Source organism: Lipophrys pholis, assembly GCF_963383615.2.
Source record: "Lipophrys pholis genome assembly, chromosome: 16".
Classification (NCBI taxonomy): Eukaryota; Metazoa; Chordata; class Actinopteri; order Blenniiformes; family Blenniidae; genus Lipophrys; species Lipophrys pholis.
This window is the reverse complement of record NC_137634.1, coordinates 14,549,851-14,572,360: the sequence shown is the minus strand read 5'-3', so window position 1 is coordinate 14,572,360 and position 22,510 is coordinate 14,549,851. Positions and strand designations below refer to the sequence as shown.

At 40.0% G+C, this 22,510-nt stretch overlaps 1 protein-coding gene across 4 annotated transcripts in view; it reads left to right on the top strand.

The window, feature by feature from the left end:
- LOC308121774 (cell adhesion molecule 2-like) overlaps nucleotides 1-22,510 on the top strand; it is a 205,900-nt gene that overhangs the window by 160,780 nt on the left and 22,610 nt on the right. For 2 of the 4 annotated variants that reach the window (XM_080483239.1, XM_080483238.1), the window contains 6 exons: nucleotides 1,554-1,706; nucleotides 4,601-4,738; nucleotides 15,158-15,319; nucleotides 15,750-15,840; nucleotides 15,939-16,117; nucleotides 19,758-19,871. In XM_080483239.1, the coding sequence (XP_080339365.1) occupies nucleotides 1,554-1,706; nucleotides 4,601-4,738; nucleotides 15,158-15,319; nucleotides 15,750-15,840; nucleotides 15,939-16,117; nucleotides 19,758-19,871 (837 nt within the window). The remainder of the gene's footprint in view (nucleotides 1-1,553; nucleotides 1,707-4,600; nucleotides 4,739-15,157; nucleotides 15,320-15,749; nucleotides 15,841-15,938; nucleotides 16,118-19,757; nucleotides 19,872-22,510) is intronic. The other 2 variants (XM_080483241.1, XM_080483240.1) reach the window with 1 other exon arrangement.

Below are 22,510 nucleotides of genomic sequence, written 5' to 3'. Positions count from 1 at the left end.
GTCTTTAAAGTACACATCAAACAGACTTTGTAATGGCTTTCAAAGTATCCATAAAGGCCGCAAAAACCAGACCGACTTCTTTACAGGGTTTCTTGCATGTGATGATGAAGATAAAGCCTACCTCAAAATAAAGAAATCAAAAACATCTGTTCAGAGACATGCATGCTTCTTTTCCTTTGAAATCATATATACACATTCTCCTACGTGCACACAGAAACACACACTGCACTTAGAAAAGGTGCGCTCCGAGTCACTTTCATGGAGATTAAAAGCTAAGTATCCTTCGCTGCTCATATTAAATAAAGTTCGTAGAGAGACATACTTGTAAAAGACGGCTTGAGAAAAAAAAAAAAAAAAAAAACCTCCTCAGAAGCCAAGGCCAAAGCGGCAGCGTGAATGACATTTTTGCACACTCGACAATCCACATGGTTCTTTCTTAATGTAAAAACCAGCTTTTTATGTGGTTTTTGTTTTGTATCTTACATTAAAACCTTTTTGGACACAACAGTCATGCATTTTTCAAGGTGCCATCGCATTATGAAATTCCACAGCATGCTGCCTCTGTATCACAGATATGAAGTCGACTTTCAGGACTGTGGAGTATCTTTTCAACTAGCCATCCAATCTCAGCAAATCTATCCCGACTCTCACATCTTGCCAGATTCTCATTAGGCCACTCTCTCGGCCTGTTATTGCAGTATTGATTTCCATTCTGTCATGCCTTTTGGAAGATTACATTTTCATATAAGTAAATGTCTGCAGCGGTTTCCAGCAGAGAAAATTGTATAAGTACGATTCAGTGAAGAGTATTGCTGATGTGTTCATTATCAGATTGAGCATAAAGTTTTGTTTTAAGGTCACAGTTTTTCAGTTGTTTATGCATATAAATCTATTCATACATATTACACTTCATAGTTTGGGTTGTGCTGCGTGGATATTTATTTTTCAAGATTGTAAACAATGATATTAGAACATTTTTTGCATTGGCAATGATAACAGCTCTCGTTGGCCAAGAGGATTAATGGACAAAAGTACATTTCCCCCATCAAACATTACGGAAGAGTGAAGGCAGCATATTTATAGATAATGCCTGAAGCAGACTTGTTCATATTTCAGGGCTGCAAATGCAGAAGTTTGAGTGGAGAAGCTCCCTTGTTTGTTTGTCTATTGAAGACGGCGCTCTGCTGTTGCTTTGTCAACAATGTGCACATGTCTAGCATTTTATAATAGAGAGCAAACAGAAATATTCTCATACCACCGCTCCCTATTTTTTGTTTTGCCGTTTCCTGCTGCTTCGATCAAGAATTGGTTAATTGCTCTCAGCATGCCTCTTTCACTTTATCTTTCCACCTATGTGACGTTGTGTGCGTGAATAGTTTCTCCCAATGCGCATTGAATATATCGACTAAATTACATTACGAATTACTTTCGTCAGAGAAAAGAAAGCACAACAACCAACTGAGCATCTATTTCCTGCTCGCGGGAAAAATCTCGCCGTGACACTTTTAATGCACTTTGCAATGTCCACTCATTATGTGTCTCTCTGTCTCCAGCTTTAAGGGACAACAGGATCGAGCTTGTGCGTGCGTCATGGTCGGAGCTGACCATCAGTATCACTGACGTGTCCCTGTCTGATGAGGGCATGTACACCTGCTCTCTCTTCACCATGCCCGTCAGAACAGCCAGGGCCTACCTGACTGTCTTCGGTGAGTATTTGAATCTCAGTACACAATTTCAGCAAGTTGAGAAAACGTTGTCTTAAAAGAGCAAAACAACTGCGATATATTTCCTCGAGTTGTGTTGCAGTCAAACACAGAAAGGGCAGTGAGAAGTTTGGTCTTTAAAAATGTATTAATTTGTCCGCCAGACCTTGCTCCATACGGAAGCTTTTGCTATTTGATCTTTAGTAAATGACCAAAATTGCAATCCTGAATGTGTTTAAAAGAATGTGTCTCAGTGCATTTCTGAACACCTGCACTTGGAAATTTACAAATTTACAACGTAGAGGCACTATTTGGTCAGATGTGGCAAAACTCCACACACAGGAAGAACATTTAAACGCCACACAGAGGGTCCTAACCCCAGGGCCATCTGTGTTACACGGTGAAAGTGCTTAAACCACTGCAACACCGCCGGTCACGATATCCACCAAAACTATGTAAATGTAAGTGAGCATCAAGTAAGAATCTAGCAATCTGGTATAGCTGGACAAGTTGTGAGTTAATATTTTTAAAAAAGCTATTTATTTTTTCATCTGAAAGATTAGATTTCAATATAACTTTAGTGAAAATATGTATGGCACTTCTCTTTTTGTACTGAGTGGAAACAATTTTTTTTTAACCTCTGTTTTTTTTTCTTTCAATTTTGTGCATTCTGGGGAAAATTTCATTTTCACCTATAAGTTCAGAATGATGTAGTGCTCAGACAAACTAAAACAGTATCACTGCCATAGTTATGTCACTATTTTTACTGCCTTGTCTTTCTTTCTTGCGTGTTTTTTTATTTTTTTATTTCTCAGTTGATAATACATTTTTGGTTTTACTGGGAGTCGCTGTGTTCTGAAATAGTCTCTTACTCACGCCTGCCACGGCAGATAAATGAAAATCATACCTCTTTTATTTTAGTAATGTTTGTATTGTGATCATCGTCTCACACAAACATTGTCTCATTTCCTGCCACTGGGCTTATTATCTTGCCAATTAGTTTTCGCTAATGTTAATAGATGTGCTAGTGCACTCCAGGACCATTAGCTGGCTCTCTGTGTTAACAAGCATTCAGAGAATTGGAGACATTAAAGGCTACTACTCAATAAGGATATGGAGAAAATTATTTTGCAGTACTGAACAACAGTTATTGGCGCAAGACGGGAAACAGAGAGGGGGATTTAATAAACATAGAAAAATGGTCTGGGAATGGCCCGGTTTATCTGTCTTTTGTGTCAGAACAGTGAGTGCTGGAACTGAACACTAGAAGATGATGGCAATGATTTACACAGAATAAATAAGGATGCCTCGCATTCAAACTTCTTGATGCCAAATTACAAAAATGTGCTTGTGTATTACCATTAAGAAAAAGAACAATCAATTTTGAAAACGAAGGGGATGTTATAAAACAATAAAGTGGACGAATCCAACATTTCTCCTGGTAGTGATTTTAGTTCACCGTCAATGTTTTAGAATTTGCTGTTAGATTATTTGATCAAGGCAACAGTTCAGCCTACAGATTTACACTGCCATCCCTACAGCCAGGCCCTTTGACTGGTTAAAAACATTTTTCATAACAGGATCAGCATTTGATCCATTCAAACATATTGGGAAAGGTATTCATACCATTATACCGTTCAAATATCTTGCTATTTGAGCAAAAGGCATGTTTCTATGTGAACATACGTAAGATACAGTGATCTTTTGTTTGTTTCCTGCCACATCCCCAACCACAGAAAATAAGCTGTTTTTCCATGCATGCTTAAATAGTCATGCACACATAGAAATACAACCCATGCAGACTATTTGATGTTGCGCAACAGAGACGCCTCGACACACACACACACATGATTTAAAGCCTCCACGCCACAGAGGGAACGTGACTGTATGAGATTAGGATTGTATTTGATCCCATCATGTTCATGAGAGTAACCATCAAACACATCAGTTAAGCTTCCTTTACTGATTCACATACACTCCCCACATTACATATGCAAAATATTGTGACACTCGTACGTTCGTAAAAAGCCTTAATAGAATAGGATGAACATTACGATTTAGAGACATACATACGTTAGTACATAGAAGTGATTATTCAGACAATACTGTACACGTAATTTGTACCCTTAAACAAACGGTAAACATAAAATAGAGACCTTTTACTATGGGAATAAGTCTATAAACCTTACAGGAGGTGTTGAGACAGACTAGGTGAAAGTCAGTCAATGGCATTGACTGACAGACCTTTCAGTCTCTCAGCCTGAGGCAGACTTATTGCTCATTGACATTGGAAGGGCAGGCACTACACACTTGAAAAAACACTCATTATAGGAAAAGGCCAGTAATTAACATTTTCTGTTCAACCTCTTGGCCTCCTCTGTGTTCACCCATCTTTTTTGTTTACCCACATGCTCACGGAGACAAAAACAGATTTCTCAATGATTGAAGTCATTGTAAAGTGTTTGTCACAAGGCCTCTTGTAGTTAGTTTTAAGCAGGCTTTCTTGGTAAATCCTCAATTCTGTTGTTGAAGTAGGCATTGCTTTTAAAATCAATGCCGTGGTTTGTTTTTTCTCAACCTTCACAAATAAAACCTAATGAAGACCCCCACTGCAATTGAGTCTATCTGCATGGTCACCACCAGAGAGATTTGTTGGAAAAATGTCTCTTAATTTTGCCAAACCTAACCCTAAAGTGCCAACAAGCGCTGAAAAGAAAACTGAAGTGTTTTTGAGCAGGGCACTTCTCAGGGCAGCTCTGCAGCCCGCTCTCTAATCTCCCTGCAGGTGGGATTGCTGGAGGAGAATTTTCAATAAGGCATAATATTATTATTGTTGCATAATGGGGTCCCGCTGTGTGAATTAGTTCCATCCTTGTGATTTCTGCTCCGTCCTTCAGGTGTGCCGGAGAAGCCAGAGATCGATGGCCTCACTAAGCCCGCCATAGAGGGAGACCACATCACACTGACCTGCATCACTCAGGGAAGCAAGCCTGCCGCTGACCTGCGCTGGTTCAGGAACGAAAAGGAGGTCAAAGGTTTGTGGCATCTGCCCCGTAACATCTGCATCAACATTCACAGGAGCGTATCTTATCGGATTTCTGACTAAGCCCGTTTTTAAATTGAAGAGATGCCTGAAAATTGTGCTGAACTTCTTTCCACTGAATTAAAGAGATGCACCACTATTGCTTTATAAGCTCTCACATGTCCTTGCTCGCTCGTCCAAATCCGGCTGACTTTAGTATCCTTTACATGTGTTTTGAATGCGGTATAAAAAGAACATTATCAAAATCCAGGTGTGGCTTTCTGCACAACCTTGTTTTGTTTAGTTTTTTCATGAAAACTTATATTGTAATCAGAAATAGAGTAAAAATGTCCTACACTAATGTCAATAGAATAAACTTCTGTATCAAAATTTCAAGGATCAGATAGTTATGTCTTACACTTAATCAGGTTTGAAAGCTAGATCAAAACCTAATCTTTGCCTGCTGTGTATATAATGCTTCAGGGCCTTAGAAATTAAAGCAAATACAACTTCTGTCACTTGTGCACTCTGCCAGTGACAGATATTTTTGCATGATCAGAGCTTTGGCGAAAAAAACAAAGATTTTGTTATTTTAAAGCATTACGAGCCTATAATAGAGGAACAAAGTTATTTTCTCCATCAAGATATAAAACAACAGATTTAAGCTTCCTGACTCAAGCTTTTCTTCAGAGCAAATTTCTTTAAGTGCACTTACAATAAGCTCTTTGGAAAGTCAGTGTTATTTTCTTTATGTTGTTATGTTGTCATATAACAACTGGTTATCATATTTTAGCGCGGCACACAGAATCTGTAATAAACAAACAGGGGGCACAAATGTGGCGAAAATAATTCCTCATTAGCATATAATAATGCTTCCAAAAGGGGCAGCGAGTCATTTTTTTTCATGAAACTAGCACTATGTTCCTCTATTATAGGCTAGTGGGCAGTGAAAGTCTCATTACTGTATTTTTGTTCAGAACAAGTTGTTTCTAATAGAGCAGATTCAGCATGAGTCCTCTGGCCTGAGACCGAGACATTAACCTCTCCTGTTATCAAAGGGCTGCTCTAAATCTCGCAGACTGGACTACATGCCTCATTTCCACCCTGCTCCTGCTCTGTTCTGTGTGAACGAGGTGGCGAGAGAAAAGCGTGTGTGCATCTGCATATATATGTGGGGGTGAGAGGGAGAGATGAGAGAGGAGAGCTGAAAAAAAAACCCAAAAAAACAAAGAAGAAAAGAGATTAGGACGTAAAATGATGAAATTACTTTTTTTTAGGAGGAGAGAAACAGATGCGGTTCTGTATCAAAAAAAAACATGCAGAACCCAGTGGGACAAGCTGTCACAGATCATAAGCACAGATTCACAACTTTTACAAAGGTTTCTCTGTTGTTCCACAAAGCAGATGAAAGGCACATATCAACATGCAAATCCCATTTTCTTCTCATTTAAATGACTGCAAAATTGGATCAAATTCACAACTTTACCTTTTTTCAACACGGAAACTCAATAATGAGAATAACAAGCAGCCAGGTATTGCACGTCCTTAATGCACAATTAAAGGGAGCAGATGAACACTTCACAGAGTTCATGTCCCTTCTCATGCACATTATTAATAAATCATGAAGTATTTTCTGCAGCGTGCATGAATATTTTTTGCTTATTGCCTTTAGATACTATTACTTTTCTTTCTGCTGTCACGGAAAATATGAACTGGATCTGTCATCTATTTTGGCATTTTTGCTGAAGCTCTATTGTTTGTGCAGTTTTTTTTTTTTTAAGTGTCCCCACTACATTAGAATAGACACAACCCTTTTAACTGAAATGAGGTTTTTTTTTATTAAATGTGGACCGTCTTCCTATTTCTATACATTTCACATTAATACTGAAGCAACATCGCTACATTTATTAATGTTATTTACGTATAGTGCTCCAAGTTGCACATTTTCATCTCGTGTTTTTCTTGCATATCGTAATAGTTTGCCAATCTTTTCTTTTTCGAGTCTTTTGAGGAGGAAGCATACAGGAGAATACACACTAATTAGCAGAGTGAGTATTTTTTCCTTACAGGCTCATTGTGTCTCTATGGATGATTATTACCTCTCCCAGTGGCCCACTACTGTGACAAGAGGTCCCTGTGAGGCAAATGAAATCTCAGCCAGGACATTATGTTCCTTTAATTTACCACAGAAAGTTAACAGGTAGTCAGCGCGATAGTTGGTGGCTCGAAGTGAAGGTAGTCTCAAGAGGATATGTGCGCTCATTAAGGTCAGATAATTCTCCCCTCAACTTGGCACATGACTATATTTATTATAGGCTCTGTACAATCTTATATGCTTTTGTTTGTCGTTGTGACAAAGTTGTGTTTTGTTACCCAGAAAGTACACGATCTGGGTACACAATATGCCTCAGCACTCTTATAAGAAAGCATTCATTGATAGATGGGTAGATGGAAAGATCTATAGATGGACAGAGGAATAGATAGAAGCACATACTTTTTGTTTTTGTGCTTGTGGAAGAAAAAGGAAAACCCTGAGATTTAATACAAATGTTAGATTAGAAGATAGTTGTCAAATCCAGTATTGGACTCGTCAGGAATCTCGATCAGAGGTAATGCTCGGCCCTCACTGAATTCACCGAAAAGCTCTCTCTGTGTCTGCCATTATACTCTTTTTACTCAGCCTTAAGTCCAGACAGCTCAGCCTGTTATCTGGCATTAGAGTTTCCCAGGGTCCAGGTAAGCAAGCAGATAAGACTGAATCGATGCTGGTTTCCCAACCAGTTTTTAAGCAGATATCATGTTTATCTTTCATTTTAATTAGCTGCTGGATGATATTGAATCTGTGTCGTCACATTCAGAGCCGCTCAGAACATCCTCTGCTTATAAAAGCTTTGCTAATCTCACACGCCGGATCTGGGAAGAGCAAAGAAGAGGAAAGAATATTTAAACTTAGAAAGGTATTTTTAAAAGCCGAAAAGCTTTGCAGTTTCGAAGGTGAGGGAAACATTGATCCGTGGAATAATAAGCCGTCTGTCCTGAGAAGTAGGTGTCTGTTTTTAATTAGCAGTTCATTGCTTAGTGTGATGCTTTTATCAGACTAATTCAGGACCTGATAAGTTCAAGAAAAAAGTCTCAAAATAGGATTGACACACACGTTCACTAATTGATGGAAGATCTTGTCGTAATAGAAAGCCGTGAAATATTATGGAGACATGGTCAGTGACACCAAGAGACGCTTCATTTGTGTGCAGTTTATGCATCAGTGTGTGCTGGATTCAAATAACAAAAACTTAAAGCATCCCAGCAGGAAGCCACTGGTGGTCCTGACATTCTTTCCGCACTTAAAAACAACGAAATATACAAGCATAAAAGCAAGAGAAGACAAAGGGCAACACATGTTAATACGCAATGCATGTAAGCATGTATAGGTGTTCGTGAGCGTACTTGATGTGTTCATCATTCTGACAGGATAGGGGTGTGTTCGGTGTGAAAAGCCATCTGATTGTGGGCAACCATGCTGGGAATAAATGACAATTGTGACATATTGGTGTGGGATCTGGGGGAATAGAGAAAATTATATTACCGGCAGAGCCAGTGGAGCAGTCCATCACCCATCGTATGCAGTTAACCGACACCCTATGCTAATAGTGTGTGTGTGTGTGTGTGTGTGTGTGTGTGTGTGTGTGTGTGTGTGTGTGTGTGTGTGTGTGTGTGTGTGTGTGTGTGTGTGTGTGTGTGTGTGTGTGTGTGTGTGTGTGTGTGTGTGTGTGTGTGTGTGTATGAGCAAAACAGACAGATGGAGCAGACAGCCTGCATGTAAGGACATAAGCTTGTGTGTGTGGAACAGAATCCAATATTCTTATTTCTCAGTCTCTTTGTCCCTCAGATCCCCGTCCGTCCCCACCCAGTAATGATGTATTTCTATCTCAGTTACACACCATAACCCGGAGAGACCCCTTCCAATATCACCACATGTACAAGTTGTTTACACACCACTGAACCAGAGGGAGTTGTGTGGAGACCAAGCAAGACAGAGATGAAATGAATATTTATTTCAAATAAGGGTGGGGATGTTCGCCATCGCACTAGCATTATCATACTCTCTGACCTAAACTGTGGAGGTTATTGCTTCATCATGTTACGCGATAGTTCTATTCCGAGGGGGATTAAGGTGAAAAAACACAGGGATTTGATTCGGATTCACTTGCGGTCACATCCTGTTCTATTGTCAAACTTGTTAGTCAAGGACAAGGAACTATAGCAGCAGACATACCTTGCACTATTTTGTCTGGTGCTATCACTCAAGTCAGCCCACTCACTGAAGAGTTGAACAATGATTCAACAACCTTTTGAACAAGTGCACGCTATTTTTCCATTTATGGATGATTGTCCTTGACTACTGTGAGCAAGAACAGAACGCGATGGGCATCATTATTCTAAGGTTTGCCCCAGAAAGAGCTATTGAGGGAAGTGAAGAGGAAAACGCTCCTGAAGCTCATTGCAGAGAGGATGGTATTGGGGTTGTTGAGGGTGCCAGGGACTATGTGAACACCGAAAAAAAAGACTAAAGTTGGGGAATTTAAAGAAGTTTTCTAGTTAAAAGAAAAATACATTTTTCAGCAGCCTTGGCAGTGTTAGACAGCCTTGCACGCTGCTTAGAAAGTCTGTGTTGGGACTACATTTATACTATCCAGCTCCCTGGGGTGGAGTGGATCAATGACCATTAAAGATGTAATTTCAAGATGGCTCCTGCAAGTCAGAGTGGCATGAATAAAAGATGCGGAGGTTGCACACACAAAGAAGCACATTCGCCCTCTTTATCTCACTGCAAGTGCACCACAAACACACAGTATGCACATTCATACACTCACACACATGCACACGGTTGAAATGACATCTGTTAAAGTGGATTTCTGTACTAACGGTCAGGACATTTGAGATTTATTTTTGTCTTGTCATTTGAGCAATAAGACAGTCGGGATGATGAGCAGATGTATTTTGAGCGTGCGAACCTCACGGATCACCTATCTCCTCTTAAACGTGCATCACTTTAATGAGATATGCTCATGTAGAGGTGTCCCTCATTTATCCTTTCTTTCTGGCGGCGTAAGAGTGTGATCAGGTTAACAGACTTGAGCACAATAGAGAAGGAGATCAAACTACTAGACCTCCTGTCTGTGCCTATTAAGAGCAACATCCTGGAGGTGGAGAGCTTGTCCGATATTAAATGCCAAGGCACCGAGTGACCAGACCTCTCCTTTTGCAGAGGCACACCGTCCTCATGAATCCACATTTGACATGTCTCAGCTGTGAATGCTCTGGGAGTTTCATGTCAGAATGGACATTATGATAGGGGTCTGATAGGAACTCTCCTAACATTTACCAGTGTTCCTCGGATGTCGTCACCCGTCAGTTAAGTGTAAAGGCACGCCAGGAAGACAGGTGGGACAGAGGAGGGTGCTTACAGGCTGCGAGTTCTCCGCGCACTGCATGCAAGCCAGAAAAAGTGAGGTGGAGGACAGAATGTCTTCTTTACACCTCACTGGAGCTGGAGCGTGGTGCATATTTTGCCCCTGCTTTCTCATCCCTGTTGCTGAATGCAGCTCATTTGACAGGCGAAGAAAACCACATAGATTAGATTCTAACCTGGCATCCTATTTCTTATCGGTCATAATTTTAGTTTATTTAAAAATTAAATACGCATTCTGTACCTTTTGTATAGTTTGATTAACCTCATCTCCTGATCCTCACCCACAGATGGTTTTACTCCGTTATTGCTTGAGCAAATTGTTTTAAATCTCGGATGGGATTCAGTTCAGGGCTGTTGAGTCAGCCCTTGGACCCCTGCTGCCAGGATTAGTCAGCCTCCGCCGCAGTTGTTGGCGCTTCCTTCCCAAAAGCACTCCAGCGGACCACCCCAGTCTCTCTAGTTTGCCCCTCCCATATTCTTTTCTTAGGTCGCCCCTCTCTCCTGTGAAATGGCATAAAAGGGTCAGATTCTCACATTTTACGCCTGTCATTTCCATTTCTAATCCTCCGGGGTTGTGTCTTGGCTCACACCAATGATGCAGAGCTCTGAGCATCCACCCACAGAACAGCGGGCCGCAGCCAGAGCCAAATACTACCAGGCTTTTTGAGAAGGAGAGGCGCTATAGGTGAAGGTGGCCGCATGGTGTCCATTTCTTCGATGATTTCGCATCCCTAACATTGTAGGTAAAAGTGTGGAAAATATGTGTATATATTGCGCCAATAAAATGTATCATAAGATGTCACATATTATGTAAAAAAAAATCTAAAACAGCAACATGAAGTTTATTTATTCTCCGAGAAACCCGGATTTTTCTAAGTAAGCAGATGAACCGTCTCTCACCATCTTTGCTTATTCAGGCCAATGAAGAAGGTCTGCATGCATGTGCAGTTTGTGTGATATGAGACAGATGAGTTTTTGATTGACAGGCCTAAGTTCTAATGGCAACTCAATGTCAGCTGCTCCTTTCAGCTGTCTTCAAAATGCGATAAGACACTGTATTTATAGACCAATTAAACCAACTCTCACCAAAATGCAGGCACACACACTTTTGTGTCTCTCCCTTTCTCCCTGAGTGCATACAGATTGACGCACTTTATCGATGAGGTCTTACTTGCTATTAGACAACTGTTATTATAGTGGATCCTCAGAGACCAAATAATGACAGTAATGAACTCAAACTTTGTGCAAGCATGTCACTTTTTGTAGTACTCTTATCTCAAATCACACTGAGGCAATCAGAGTCCATTCAAAATGTTATGAGAACAGAATATGAAGTAGTGGAGACACTTAAATCGGCCTGCAAAATTATCCTCAGTAGAAAAGACTTTCTGAGCTGCTGGGATGGTGTTGTTTCAGTGCAAAGTGTTTATTATAATCAAGAACTTTTGAGACATAGATATTATAAATCGTCTTGAGGAAAAAAAAATCCTGACACTTTTTGCAACCTACAGTGAGAAAGTAGTTGAAGTGCAGTTCAAGTACAGTCAGAACATCAGGTTAGTTGCTACAGGGGCAACGGCGAGTACTTATCACATTGATTGGCGTACTTAAATTCAGGTCTTGATCAGCATAATCACACCGCACAGTTCACAATGAGAGACAGTAATTTCCAAAATGTAAAAAACAGTTTAATAATTATCTTTAAAAAAAGAAAGAAAAGTGCTGTTACAAAATTTGAACGAGGTGTTAGGTGAAATATCAAAGATAAGCCTTTCAAAATGAGGTGATCTGATTTAACCACACGTCACTGGATAATTTAGCCTTTTTGTGGAGTTGTTTCTAGTTTGGAAAATGGAGCCACTTGACTAAATGTGTTGTTGTAAATTTAGCAATGATGCAATCAACATTTATTACAAGAAACGTAAAATCAATTTTCTCTTCATGCATCAAAAAGTGTAGCATCAGTATTTGATTAATACTTTAACCAGACTCATTGTTTTTCTGATAATAGGTTCAAATTTTATGTATTTCCTGTATTTTTTTTTTTTGTATTTCCATCATATTTTCCATTGACTTTGTAGAATTTCTCTGACTTTTGATTCTTAGATGATGATGACAGGTGCAGTCAGAATACCCACCTGAACAATAATGCATATCTATCAACAGGCAAGATGAGGAAACAGACCTCAACATAAAATAAAAAGTATAAATTTGTTCAACTATACATTTGTGTAAATAACTTTTTTTAGTTAGACAAAATGGCAGTTGGAGTCAGCTTTCACCAACTTGGTATGATAACTAATAAATGAAGCAAAAAATGTACAGTCCCCTAATGCATGGCATGGGTTTTACATATCAGCCATCATTTTCCTGCAGAACCTCTTCTCCTTTTTCCGTGTCTTGCAGTTTTGTCTTTGTGGAGAAAAATCTTTTTTTTTGCCATTTTTTCCCTCTCTCCTGCTGTTTGAACGGATGTTGCTAACACTGCAGACCTGTCACTCATTCATCTCTGGAAGAGGCGGGCTCATTGCCTCAGTTGGGGGAAGTGGCTGAGAAGAAAAGTTGATTGGCAGAATGGAGAGGGAGAGGAGACATTGTGCTGGGATGCTTAAAAAGTGGAGCAGATGAGCATGGAGGAGTGCAGGATACGGTCTTTTAAGGTGATACAGAGTGAGGCGGTCAGCATGAGACCAATATCGTCAAAAGATCCATGAATTTTTTTATGATTGATAAAATGCAGAGAAAGAAAAACGTTTTTCAAAGCTGAGAAACAGCTGAAGGCAAAGATAAACCTGGGAAAGTGAATGGGATTTCATATACATGGACTGGCGTGATATGACTTAAAATACATACTAGTGTGTGATGTAGTAATGTGACCAAGCTAAAGACTGCTGGTGTTCTATGAAGATGCATCTAGATAATTAAGTTGTCATAGAACCAGGTTAAGAAGCAGATCTAGTGGTGGCGAAAAGTGCATGATTACTGGCTTATGTATACAGTACATGTGCAGTCTGGAAGATGACAGTGATTTATATTACAACATGCAGGGGCAACATTAAGACTTTTGGGGAATATAAATATAGGTCAGATTTGCGGGCTCACATCAGAATCCAACTCTATATGTCATCACTGTGACATATTGTAGCTACAAATTTGTGTAGGAAAAATAAATTGATGTTATAGTTTCCCCAACTTTAGTATGTCTTTTTCATCTTTAATTTTTAAGTAAAAACAAAATATACAGTTTCAACTTGGGCAAGAGAAATAGTGTCCCTTTAATAAGAACTCTGTGTTCTGCTGTATTATAACTCCACATCTATTAGATTGTGGTTATCCAGATACCACACGGGGCTCCTTGACCAGGTACTGGTTGTCAGGCTCAAAGACAGTCAGACGGGGGCAGGAAAAGTCAGTGTTGCCACTCTTGTGTCCCTCTAGTTAGAAGGACGCCTTGACCTTCTTGGCCCCTGTTTTCAGGGAGGAGGATTCATCACAAGCCAATAAGATTTCAAGGAGACTAATGCGCTGCTCACAGTGGCAGGTCACAACACTTCAGTCAGATACCTTTGGCTTATCAAACGCCTACATCATTAGGGAGGCAAATGAAGCAAAAAGGGGAATAATGTGATCAGGGAGTCGGCCAAATGTCTGGACATCAGGTTGATAATTAAAGAAAGCCGAGTGTGAGAAGTTTCCTCCTGCCTTGGCAAAGACGCTTGTGTTGATGAGCATGGAGAGATGGATCAGCTGTTCGGTTAGAATTACAAGGCAGGTGCTCACCAGCAAAGCGCCGAGAACAAATTGTACATATGAAGAGGACTGTGCATAATGTTACTTTTCCACATGGTTAATTTAAGGTACTGCCAAATGTCTGATTGGCACCGGTAATTTTCTTTTTTTCTTTTTTTCCCACTGAGGTTTGAACTAGTTGTCAGGTCGGGGCATTGGTGGAGATGGAGAAATGAAGTGCCTGTGAAAGCTTGTTAGTTTTCAGAAGTTCTCATTGGCAGCAAAAGTCAATACTGTATAATTATGCCCATTCGATTCAAAGAGGCCAAACTGAGAGGAGGCAAATAGGTTTTGTTATAGCTCCAGCCAGAATTGGCTGTGTTGACATATCAAAGCTGCAAACTAAGGAGACGATAGTAGCAAAGCAGACTTTGGCCTTTGTGTGCAATTTGGAACAACCATTCCCCAGTATGTTTTTTAGCCTTAACATTTAGATAAGAACGTATGTTCAAAAAAAAACAATTGAAGGGTAAAAGTATTGTTTCATTACAGTTAAGGCACTTGCAAAATATAAATAGATATTTGGGAAGTTTATTGACATTAAAACCATATAGCCATGTATCTTACAAAGTGGGAAAAATAATGGCAATTCCAGTATTCAGGAATAAATGACAACTTGCTGTGCAAATAAATCATGTGCCTGAGTGTTGAGTGTGACAGGGGAAGTATATATGAATGAATGTCATAGCCACATCTGTATTTTGTTTTACCTTTACTTATTTGTTTGAGTCTTCATTATTTGCATTTCCATGCACAATTTCCCTTGAAGTGGCCCAAAATTGTGCACTTTAAAAAAACAAAAAAAAAACAATCTGATCTGATCTAAAGAAGCATCAGTTAGCTGGAGCCAGGACTCTGAACAGTCACAGTAACTGAATGATTTATATTACAGTCAGTACAGAAAATACTGATGATTTTGCTTGAAATAGCCATTTAATCAATTACTAGTTACCATACTATTGTTCTTAATAATTTAAGTGTTTTCTGTATTGCTGGACAGCCTCTGGTTTGAAGAATATTCATGTGTACAGAATACCCTGGTGCAGTCGGGCTGTGGCTGTAAAGAAGGGCTCACTGATCTGTGGAACAAAGGGGAATCACATATATGTGTGGCCGTCACACCTTGAAAGATAAATGTTCTGCATCAGTGACAGTATGCGTCTCTCTCCAAAGGTGCCAAAGAGGTGAATGCAAGTGGGAAGACGTTTACAGTACGGAGCTCTCTGCAGCTGCACGTGGGCAGAAATGATGATGGAGTGGCCTACACCTGCAGAGTGGACCATGTGGCACTCGCACAGGCACCACAGCAGGCAACTGAAGTACTGGAGGTCCACTGTGAGTGTACACACAAAGCTCACATACACACTCAAACATACACCGCGAGTCGGCACATATGAAAAGAGGAGGGAATTAATGCCCATAACCTTGGTTTAAAGGAGAAAAAGAGCTATTATGGCTGTAAAATCTCGTCAGATGACATTCATCGTAACAAGAGCCACATTGACAGCAGTGGCTGTGAATGTCCGAGGTTTACTTTTGTATTCAGTTTACATTATCAAAGTTATCAAAATGTTTTTATTCTGTTTTCACTTTTAATTCAATGCTTGAGTTGAACCACTGCTGTCATCAGGCATGTTACTACTTTTTCATAAGAATAAAGTAACCCTTGGATTATTTAAATTAGCAGGGTAATATTGGTATAATCACATCTGTTTTTGTTTTCCAACTATATCTACTTAATCCAAGGCCTCTCTGTCCGTCTTAGATGCTCCACATGTGGAAATCATCCACTCCCTGACAGTCCCACAGGAGGGTCAGTACTTAAAGCTGGAGTGTGTGTCCAAAGGAAACCCTTCGTAAGTCTTTTAAATCCTCCATTAGTTGGGTTTAGCTTTCCATGTAATGCTGACGAAGGCCTTCGTAGCATGCTTTATTGTCATGCGTCCTCTTCCAGGCCGGATCCTGTGATGTGGACAAAGGATGGAGGTGAACTTCCTGACCTGGACAGGATGATTGTAGAAGGGCGGGAACTCACCTTTACTTCACTCAACAAGACAGACAATGGCACCTACCGCTGTGAAGCAACCAACCACCTAGGGACAAGCAGTGCTGAATATGTACTCTACGTGTATGGTGAGTTCAGGAGGCCAAATGTACTTTGTGTAATGATGTCTAGAAACTCAGCAACACAGAAATCCTCACCGCCGCTATTTAAGAACATTGGAAGACAATAACCAAAACATGATAGGACTCTTTTCGCTACAAACACTGGAAACCTCACAGAAACAAACACTTTACCTGTTCACCACAAAGCATTATTATAATGCGTCCCGATCTGCATATTGTATCGTTGCTAAGAGTGATGAGAGCTACCGTCTTTCAGAAAAAAAGAATAAGGGCCTTGGGTGACATAAATGCCACCAACGCCTTTCCTTAAATAAACTTGCGTCCCAGATCCTCCACACACACATACACACACACACACACACACACACACACACACACACACACACACACACACACACACACGCACACACACACATACTGGCCCACACCAGGAGGGAAATGTGTGAAGGAGGCAGAATTTAGTGCTGCGTTGTCAGGAATATCACCGGGAAGGAAAAGTAATTCCTAGTAATGCCAGAGGAGGTGGAGGATAAAGGGACTCAGTGTCAGAGAAAACAGATAGTTCTTCCTCTCTTCCGTTTCTCCTCTGCCATTTGTCTCTTCACATTAAGTAATAATGCTTTAGCAAAAGAGCAGTGCAGTGAAATATCCTTCCCTCCTGTTTTTAGAAAATTTAGACGGTGTGTTATAAACAAAATAAATCACACGACTGGAGATATGTAAGAATGTCTCTAAATACATACAAAAAAAGGTCTTGTATTAATAACACTAAAAACACCAAAGAAGGCATTTCTTGTATTATTTTGTATGAACGCAGACCTGATCTGACCCATCGGCTGCTTTTAGTTATGTTCTGCTAAAGCTTGAGTGTTTAGGTATGTTTCTGAATGCCTCTGGTGGGTGTAGAGAAACTCTCAGTTGTGAAAATGATAAGAGATGCGAGAAAGGTTTTGGGAATGTTAAAAAAAACATTAAATTCCGGAGTAATTCTAAACAAGATCATAAGTGTTTAAGTTTGATCATTGAATGAGATCGTAGTCAAAACGTCAATCAATGTTAATATTACCTATTGTAGTAGATCATGAAATTTAAGGAGTCCACCTCATATGGAGACATACAGTGCATCAAAAAACTGATTTTAATTTATGCAACATAGCGCGTCAGTGTACATTTACTTATTTAATAAGATCTTAAACACAAAGGCAATGTGCACATTTTAACATCATCCACTTCTTTTTTTATTCATGAAACAACCAGAGACTTTACTCAACTCATTGCACCAGTCAAAAGTGCTTTAATAGATCCCTGAATCACATCAAGATCATAAATGTCAAAGAAATATAATGTCATCTTTCAAATGAACAGCCTTTAAATGGCTTACAACTTGATCTTTCGCGAGCAGCGCCTCGTACTGTCTGCTGAGTGAAAATCAAAAGGGTAAAATCAAAGTTAGGACAATGTAAAAACCCAACATTATACAACTGAAAATTCAGATCTAATTAGGTGGGCTGCCAATTTATTAAAATTTTTATAGCATGCACATTAACTTCTGTGACAAGGTAATATGAAAGATACAAAGTAACTTCATTCACTGTGTGTGCTGTGTGACTTTTATATCTTTTACAAGCCATTTCAAGCAAAGCAATAGCAATGTTTATGGGCCTCTTCCTGAGATATTTAATTAAAGCCTCCATCCATACAGTTGAAGCCACAATATAGGATCAGGAGTAATTAATTATGGATACTATCTAATATTTATGACACGTTTCACCTTCAAGTTCAAATCCTGTATGAAAGCTTTATTATGGAGGAGGGAGACGTGAAGTTCGCCAGCAGATGTCTCATCTAGGCAGGTAGGATAACTGCGAATACTCACATCTTCATCTGATACTCTGTAAATTGCCATAATCTGAAAAGTACATATATTAGGATTTCCAAGTTCAGATATGAGTCACTGAATTATTTCCTTGACATGTTTTTTTTTTTCCTCTGGAATTTCTTTATTGAAGCCTTTCATGACTACAATAGAGTATAATTTGGAGTTTTCGCTTAAGGTTACTTTTATTATGATTAGAATTGTATTTGTTTTTGTCAGAATAATTACTTGGAGTAAAAAGGAAAATCATCAAATAGTGAAAACCTGCCGTCACAATGTTCTGCGTGGCGTTGTTAAAAAGCAATAAATCACTTGATTAGTCACTGATGTGATTAATTATTTAAATAGTTGGCAGTTAATTTGCTTTTGTGTAAATGACTAATCCTTGAAGCTCCAGGTTAACACACATGCATCAGTATGTGCCAGCACATTACCGTTCTTTCAAATGCCTGATAAAGCGAACAGCAAGAATAACCAAAGCGCATAATGGCAGTGATGTTATTAAACTGACAAATTCTATGACACACAGAAAAAAAAAGCCAATTGGGTATGGGAGGGTCAAAGAGTCCTATTCAGATTCATTACTTGTTCTTGAAATGGCACCCAGTCTGTTCCTACCCTTCATTAGTGATTAGCAAACCTTTTAGCCTTTCACAATTACCACCATAATTCTTGGAAAATACCTTTTTAATGGTTCCCCTCCAACAAGGAGACGTCTTCGCTCTTCGCCTCTTTCCTAGAGACTCGCTGCTTAGTGAGTCACGCGAAAGGCTGAAATGTCACCGAGACACAGAGGACGTTTGGCCCTGGAAAAGACTACCACAGCCAATTAAAAGCTCCCCGCTCACCGTAAAACGCAGAGCGGCATAAACATAAAAGGCAAGGTGGTAGTGTAACCTCATTAACTGTCTCACAATGTTTCTGTCCCCCTTTTTTTTTTTTTTTTTTTTTTGCTTTTTGCTCCAACATGTGACGGTGAGAAGCACTCTGGCCATTGTGTTGAGGAGTCAGAAACAGAGCATGGTAATGATGGCCTGGCTTCTTTTTTGCGTAAATCACTTTTGCAAACATGGGTAATTGGCCCGGTTCATTTGTCAAATGACTTTTTATTTGGTGTAGTCCAAATTCCTTACTTGTCAGAAGTTAAAAGAATATCTGTCTTCAGAGACAGCAGCCAACATCAGTAGATCCAAGGGTTTTTAGTTCTCTGGCTACAGACATGGCCGTCCCATCCAGACCTAGAACATTTTAAATAATCATCACTTGTAAAAAAAAAAAAATAATGAAATGTGAATATGACAAATTTATAACATTACTAGAAGCACATCGATCACTTCTCTCTCTGAACAGATCATACTTTGTATGCTGTGTTTGCTGCTATACATACATGCTTTTATCATGATATGTATAAAGCATAACGATGCTCTATTGTAGGAAGGTCCAGCTAATAAAGCGAGGCTTTAATACAACGTTCATCCAGCAAAAGACAAATCCACACAGTGGACCTTATGTACTAAGATCCTGCATAAAGCGAGCGATATTGCACACTCGAGCCAGTAGATTGAACTTCCAGGTTTGTAAGATGACCAAATCAAATTGGGGTTTTTCGCACATTATATGCTTTGAATTATGTCTTAAATCCCTTTTGTTCTCCATTACTGTGTACTGTTTTCTTTTGTGTTTTGAAATGTGTCTAACTCTCCCATGTGACTTTATTTTCATTGTGTCATTTTTTTGTTTGTGCATATATCTGTCTGTCCCCTCCACCAGACTCCCCCACCACCCTGCCTCCATCCACCACTCCCCCCCTACATCCCATTCCTCCAGATCCCACAGCTCTATTAGGCACCCACGCCTCAGACCCCACAGTCACTGGCAACAGAGGTACAGTACCACCCCACCCATCTCCACAACCCCCTCAGCATGCCAACGTATTCCCACTTCGCTCGTACTTTCATTTCTCCTCAGAGCTCTTACTTAACTTTTCTGCTATTTAACTGCCTGGAGCATCCGTGCTCTTTTTCTCTGGTGGGCCACATAAAACCTGGAAACATATAAAATATATTGCAAAGAACAAAACTCTTAGCTGATACTTTTATAATCTTTGGAAAGAAAATATTTGTACACCTTTAGGACTGTAAACAAACTGTATTCTTGATGCCTCCTGTCCATGTTTATAAATGTTGCTTATATATATTTCTTTTAATCCCTGAAGACATTTTCAGGTCATTGTATGCAAAAACTTGTCTCGCTGTTCAAATAGTCCATCCACTGTCCCTGTGGCATTTCAAAGACTCCAGTACTTCTGTGCCCCGAAACCTCAAAGAAGCAAATGTCATGTCCAACTGAAAATGTCTGGCCACTGGAGACGTTTCATCATAACTCCTAATGTGTGGTAGATTCTAGAGTATTCTGAGTTAGTTAGTCACAACCTGAACGTTGCACTGCTAAGACTGCATATTTGGTGATATGAAAGAACCTTGGGACTATGAATGCTGGTGGTATAATAATTTATATTAGCATTTTACTATGAAATGCATTTCTAATGAGGTTGGAGGGGGGAAAAAAACATTGAGGATCATAAAACGCTGAGGTTGTGTCAATTTTCAAGCATGTCTTGTTCCTGCAGAGCCTAATGACATTCAGCGAGTTATGGCTTTGGATTCAAACTATTAAAACTCACTGATGCGCAAGGTAAATTAAATTGCCATCATCATCCTGTTGCACTAACCAATCCACATCCACATAAAACCGGTGTCATTTCTGAATGTCAAAAAACAGACAACAGTAGTCATGTTTTTTTCTAAAGTTTGAACACGTAGCTTCAGAGCTGAGGTTAAAGCACCAAACTCATTTTTTTACCTCCACTGCACACACTGGCTTCTATATTGAAATAGTTCAGCTCTTTTTTTTTCTCAGACATGTATTAAAACCGAAGTGAAAGGTGTGGGCCTTGCAATAGCTGCTAGTATAATATGAACAGTGAGTCTTTCCTGAGAACTGCACACCTCATGTATGAGAAATAGGCTCCATGCAGAACATCTAGATGAGGCACTGCAGCAGCATCGCGTGAACCTTGCCTCATACGTGCACCTCATGCAGTTTGTGTGGCAGCTCTAAGTTGGTAACACGGGGGCTGAAATGAAAAAGCAAAAGGCCCCGCGATGCATGCGCGCTGGGTTGTAAGGCTTAGATGAGACGATACAGATTTGATCCCGGCTGTTTAACAGCGGGACGGCTCTTTAGCAAACATGCCATGAGGTTTGTGGGAGTTTTTGTATCTACTCGTGCGGCAGCACAGGTGAACTTAAAGCTTTGTCTAGTTATATAAGCGTTTGAGCTGCTTGGTATAAATAATCAAGTCGTGGTGACTCACATTGAGTGTCGTGTCTAATGTCAACAATAATCTGGGCACAGTATTGTTGTGAAGTGAGCCACACAAAATGTGTCACTTGTTGTTTGTTTGCTTGACTGCAGCGTGTCTGTTTCAGTGACCCGGAGAAACTGTTGTCCTGCTGCTTTCGATTTACGGGCCTATCTCCTCATCCACCGTCCCCCACGGTCACCAGCTTAAATGGCTGAGATATTTTATTTTTTTCTCCCCAGAACGTATGTTTGCATTGAAAAGAGCCAGCTCTTTTCAGCATCTCTAACTGAACTGGCTCCGTATTTAAAGGAGCCAGTTAAGTTGTTTTGGGCATCTGACCAGGATCCCTACAGGAAGGCTTTCTGTGGGAGCACTCAGGCAAATCCAACTGGAAGGAGCCCCTGGGGCAAGCCCAGAACATGCTGGAGGGATTACATATTCCACCTGGCTTGTGAAAGCATTCGGATCCTTCAGGACAAACTGTACAACATGGCTGTGGAGAGACAGGGTTTGGCATCTCTCTAAACCAGATACATGGCAGTAAATAGATGGTTGGTAAATATATCACTAACCTCTGGGAAGGTATAGCTATTTCAGCCCAACAGTTGCTGCATTTCCAAGGGGATTTTTCTTTGGGCTTGGTCTCATTTTCTAAATATGACTGAAAAAAACTCTTGCTGATATGTCCCACACCTGCAAAGTCCCAGTCTTTAGCGGCATGTTCAGTTGGAAACACTACATCGGGAGAAAAGTTTGGTGGAATTGCAGTTTGTCTTGCGATTATGTCTCTTTGAGAGCAGTGACACTGACTGCGGTGCTGACAAAGCACCACGGCCGCTCCAGCAGAGTGACATGCCCCTCGAAGTGTTTTGAGTGGCATGTCAATTTAAAGCTATACGGCAGTATGCAAAGAAACACACTCACTCATATATCATCTTGATCTTGGTTTATGATGGTGTTGCAAGTGTATGACATATTCAAGTTGAAGGACTTTAACACATTTGGATCAAAATGAATATGAAAATATACTCAATAGACTGATCAGTTATTGTCCTCAACTCTTCTCTGTGTAGTTCTCAGCTTTCAGTAAATCACTGTCTTTAAAGTCCTTCAGGAGTCTTGACTCGCCTTCTACTTTCCCACTGCTTTGCATTTT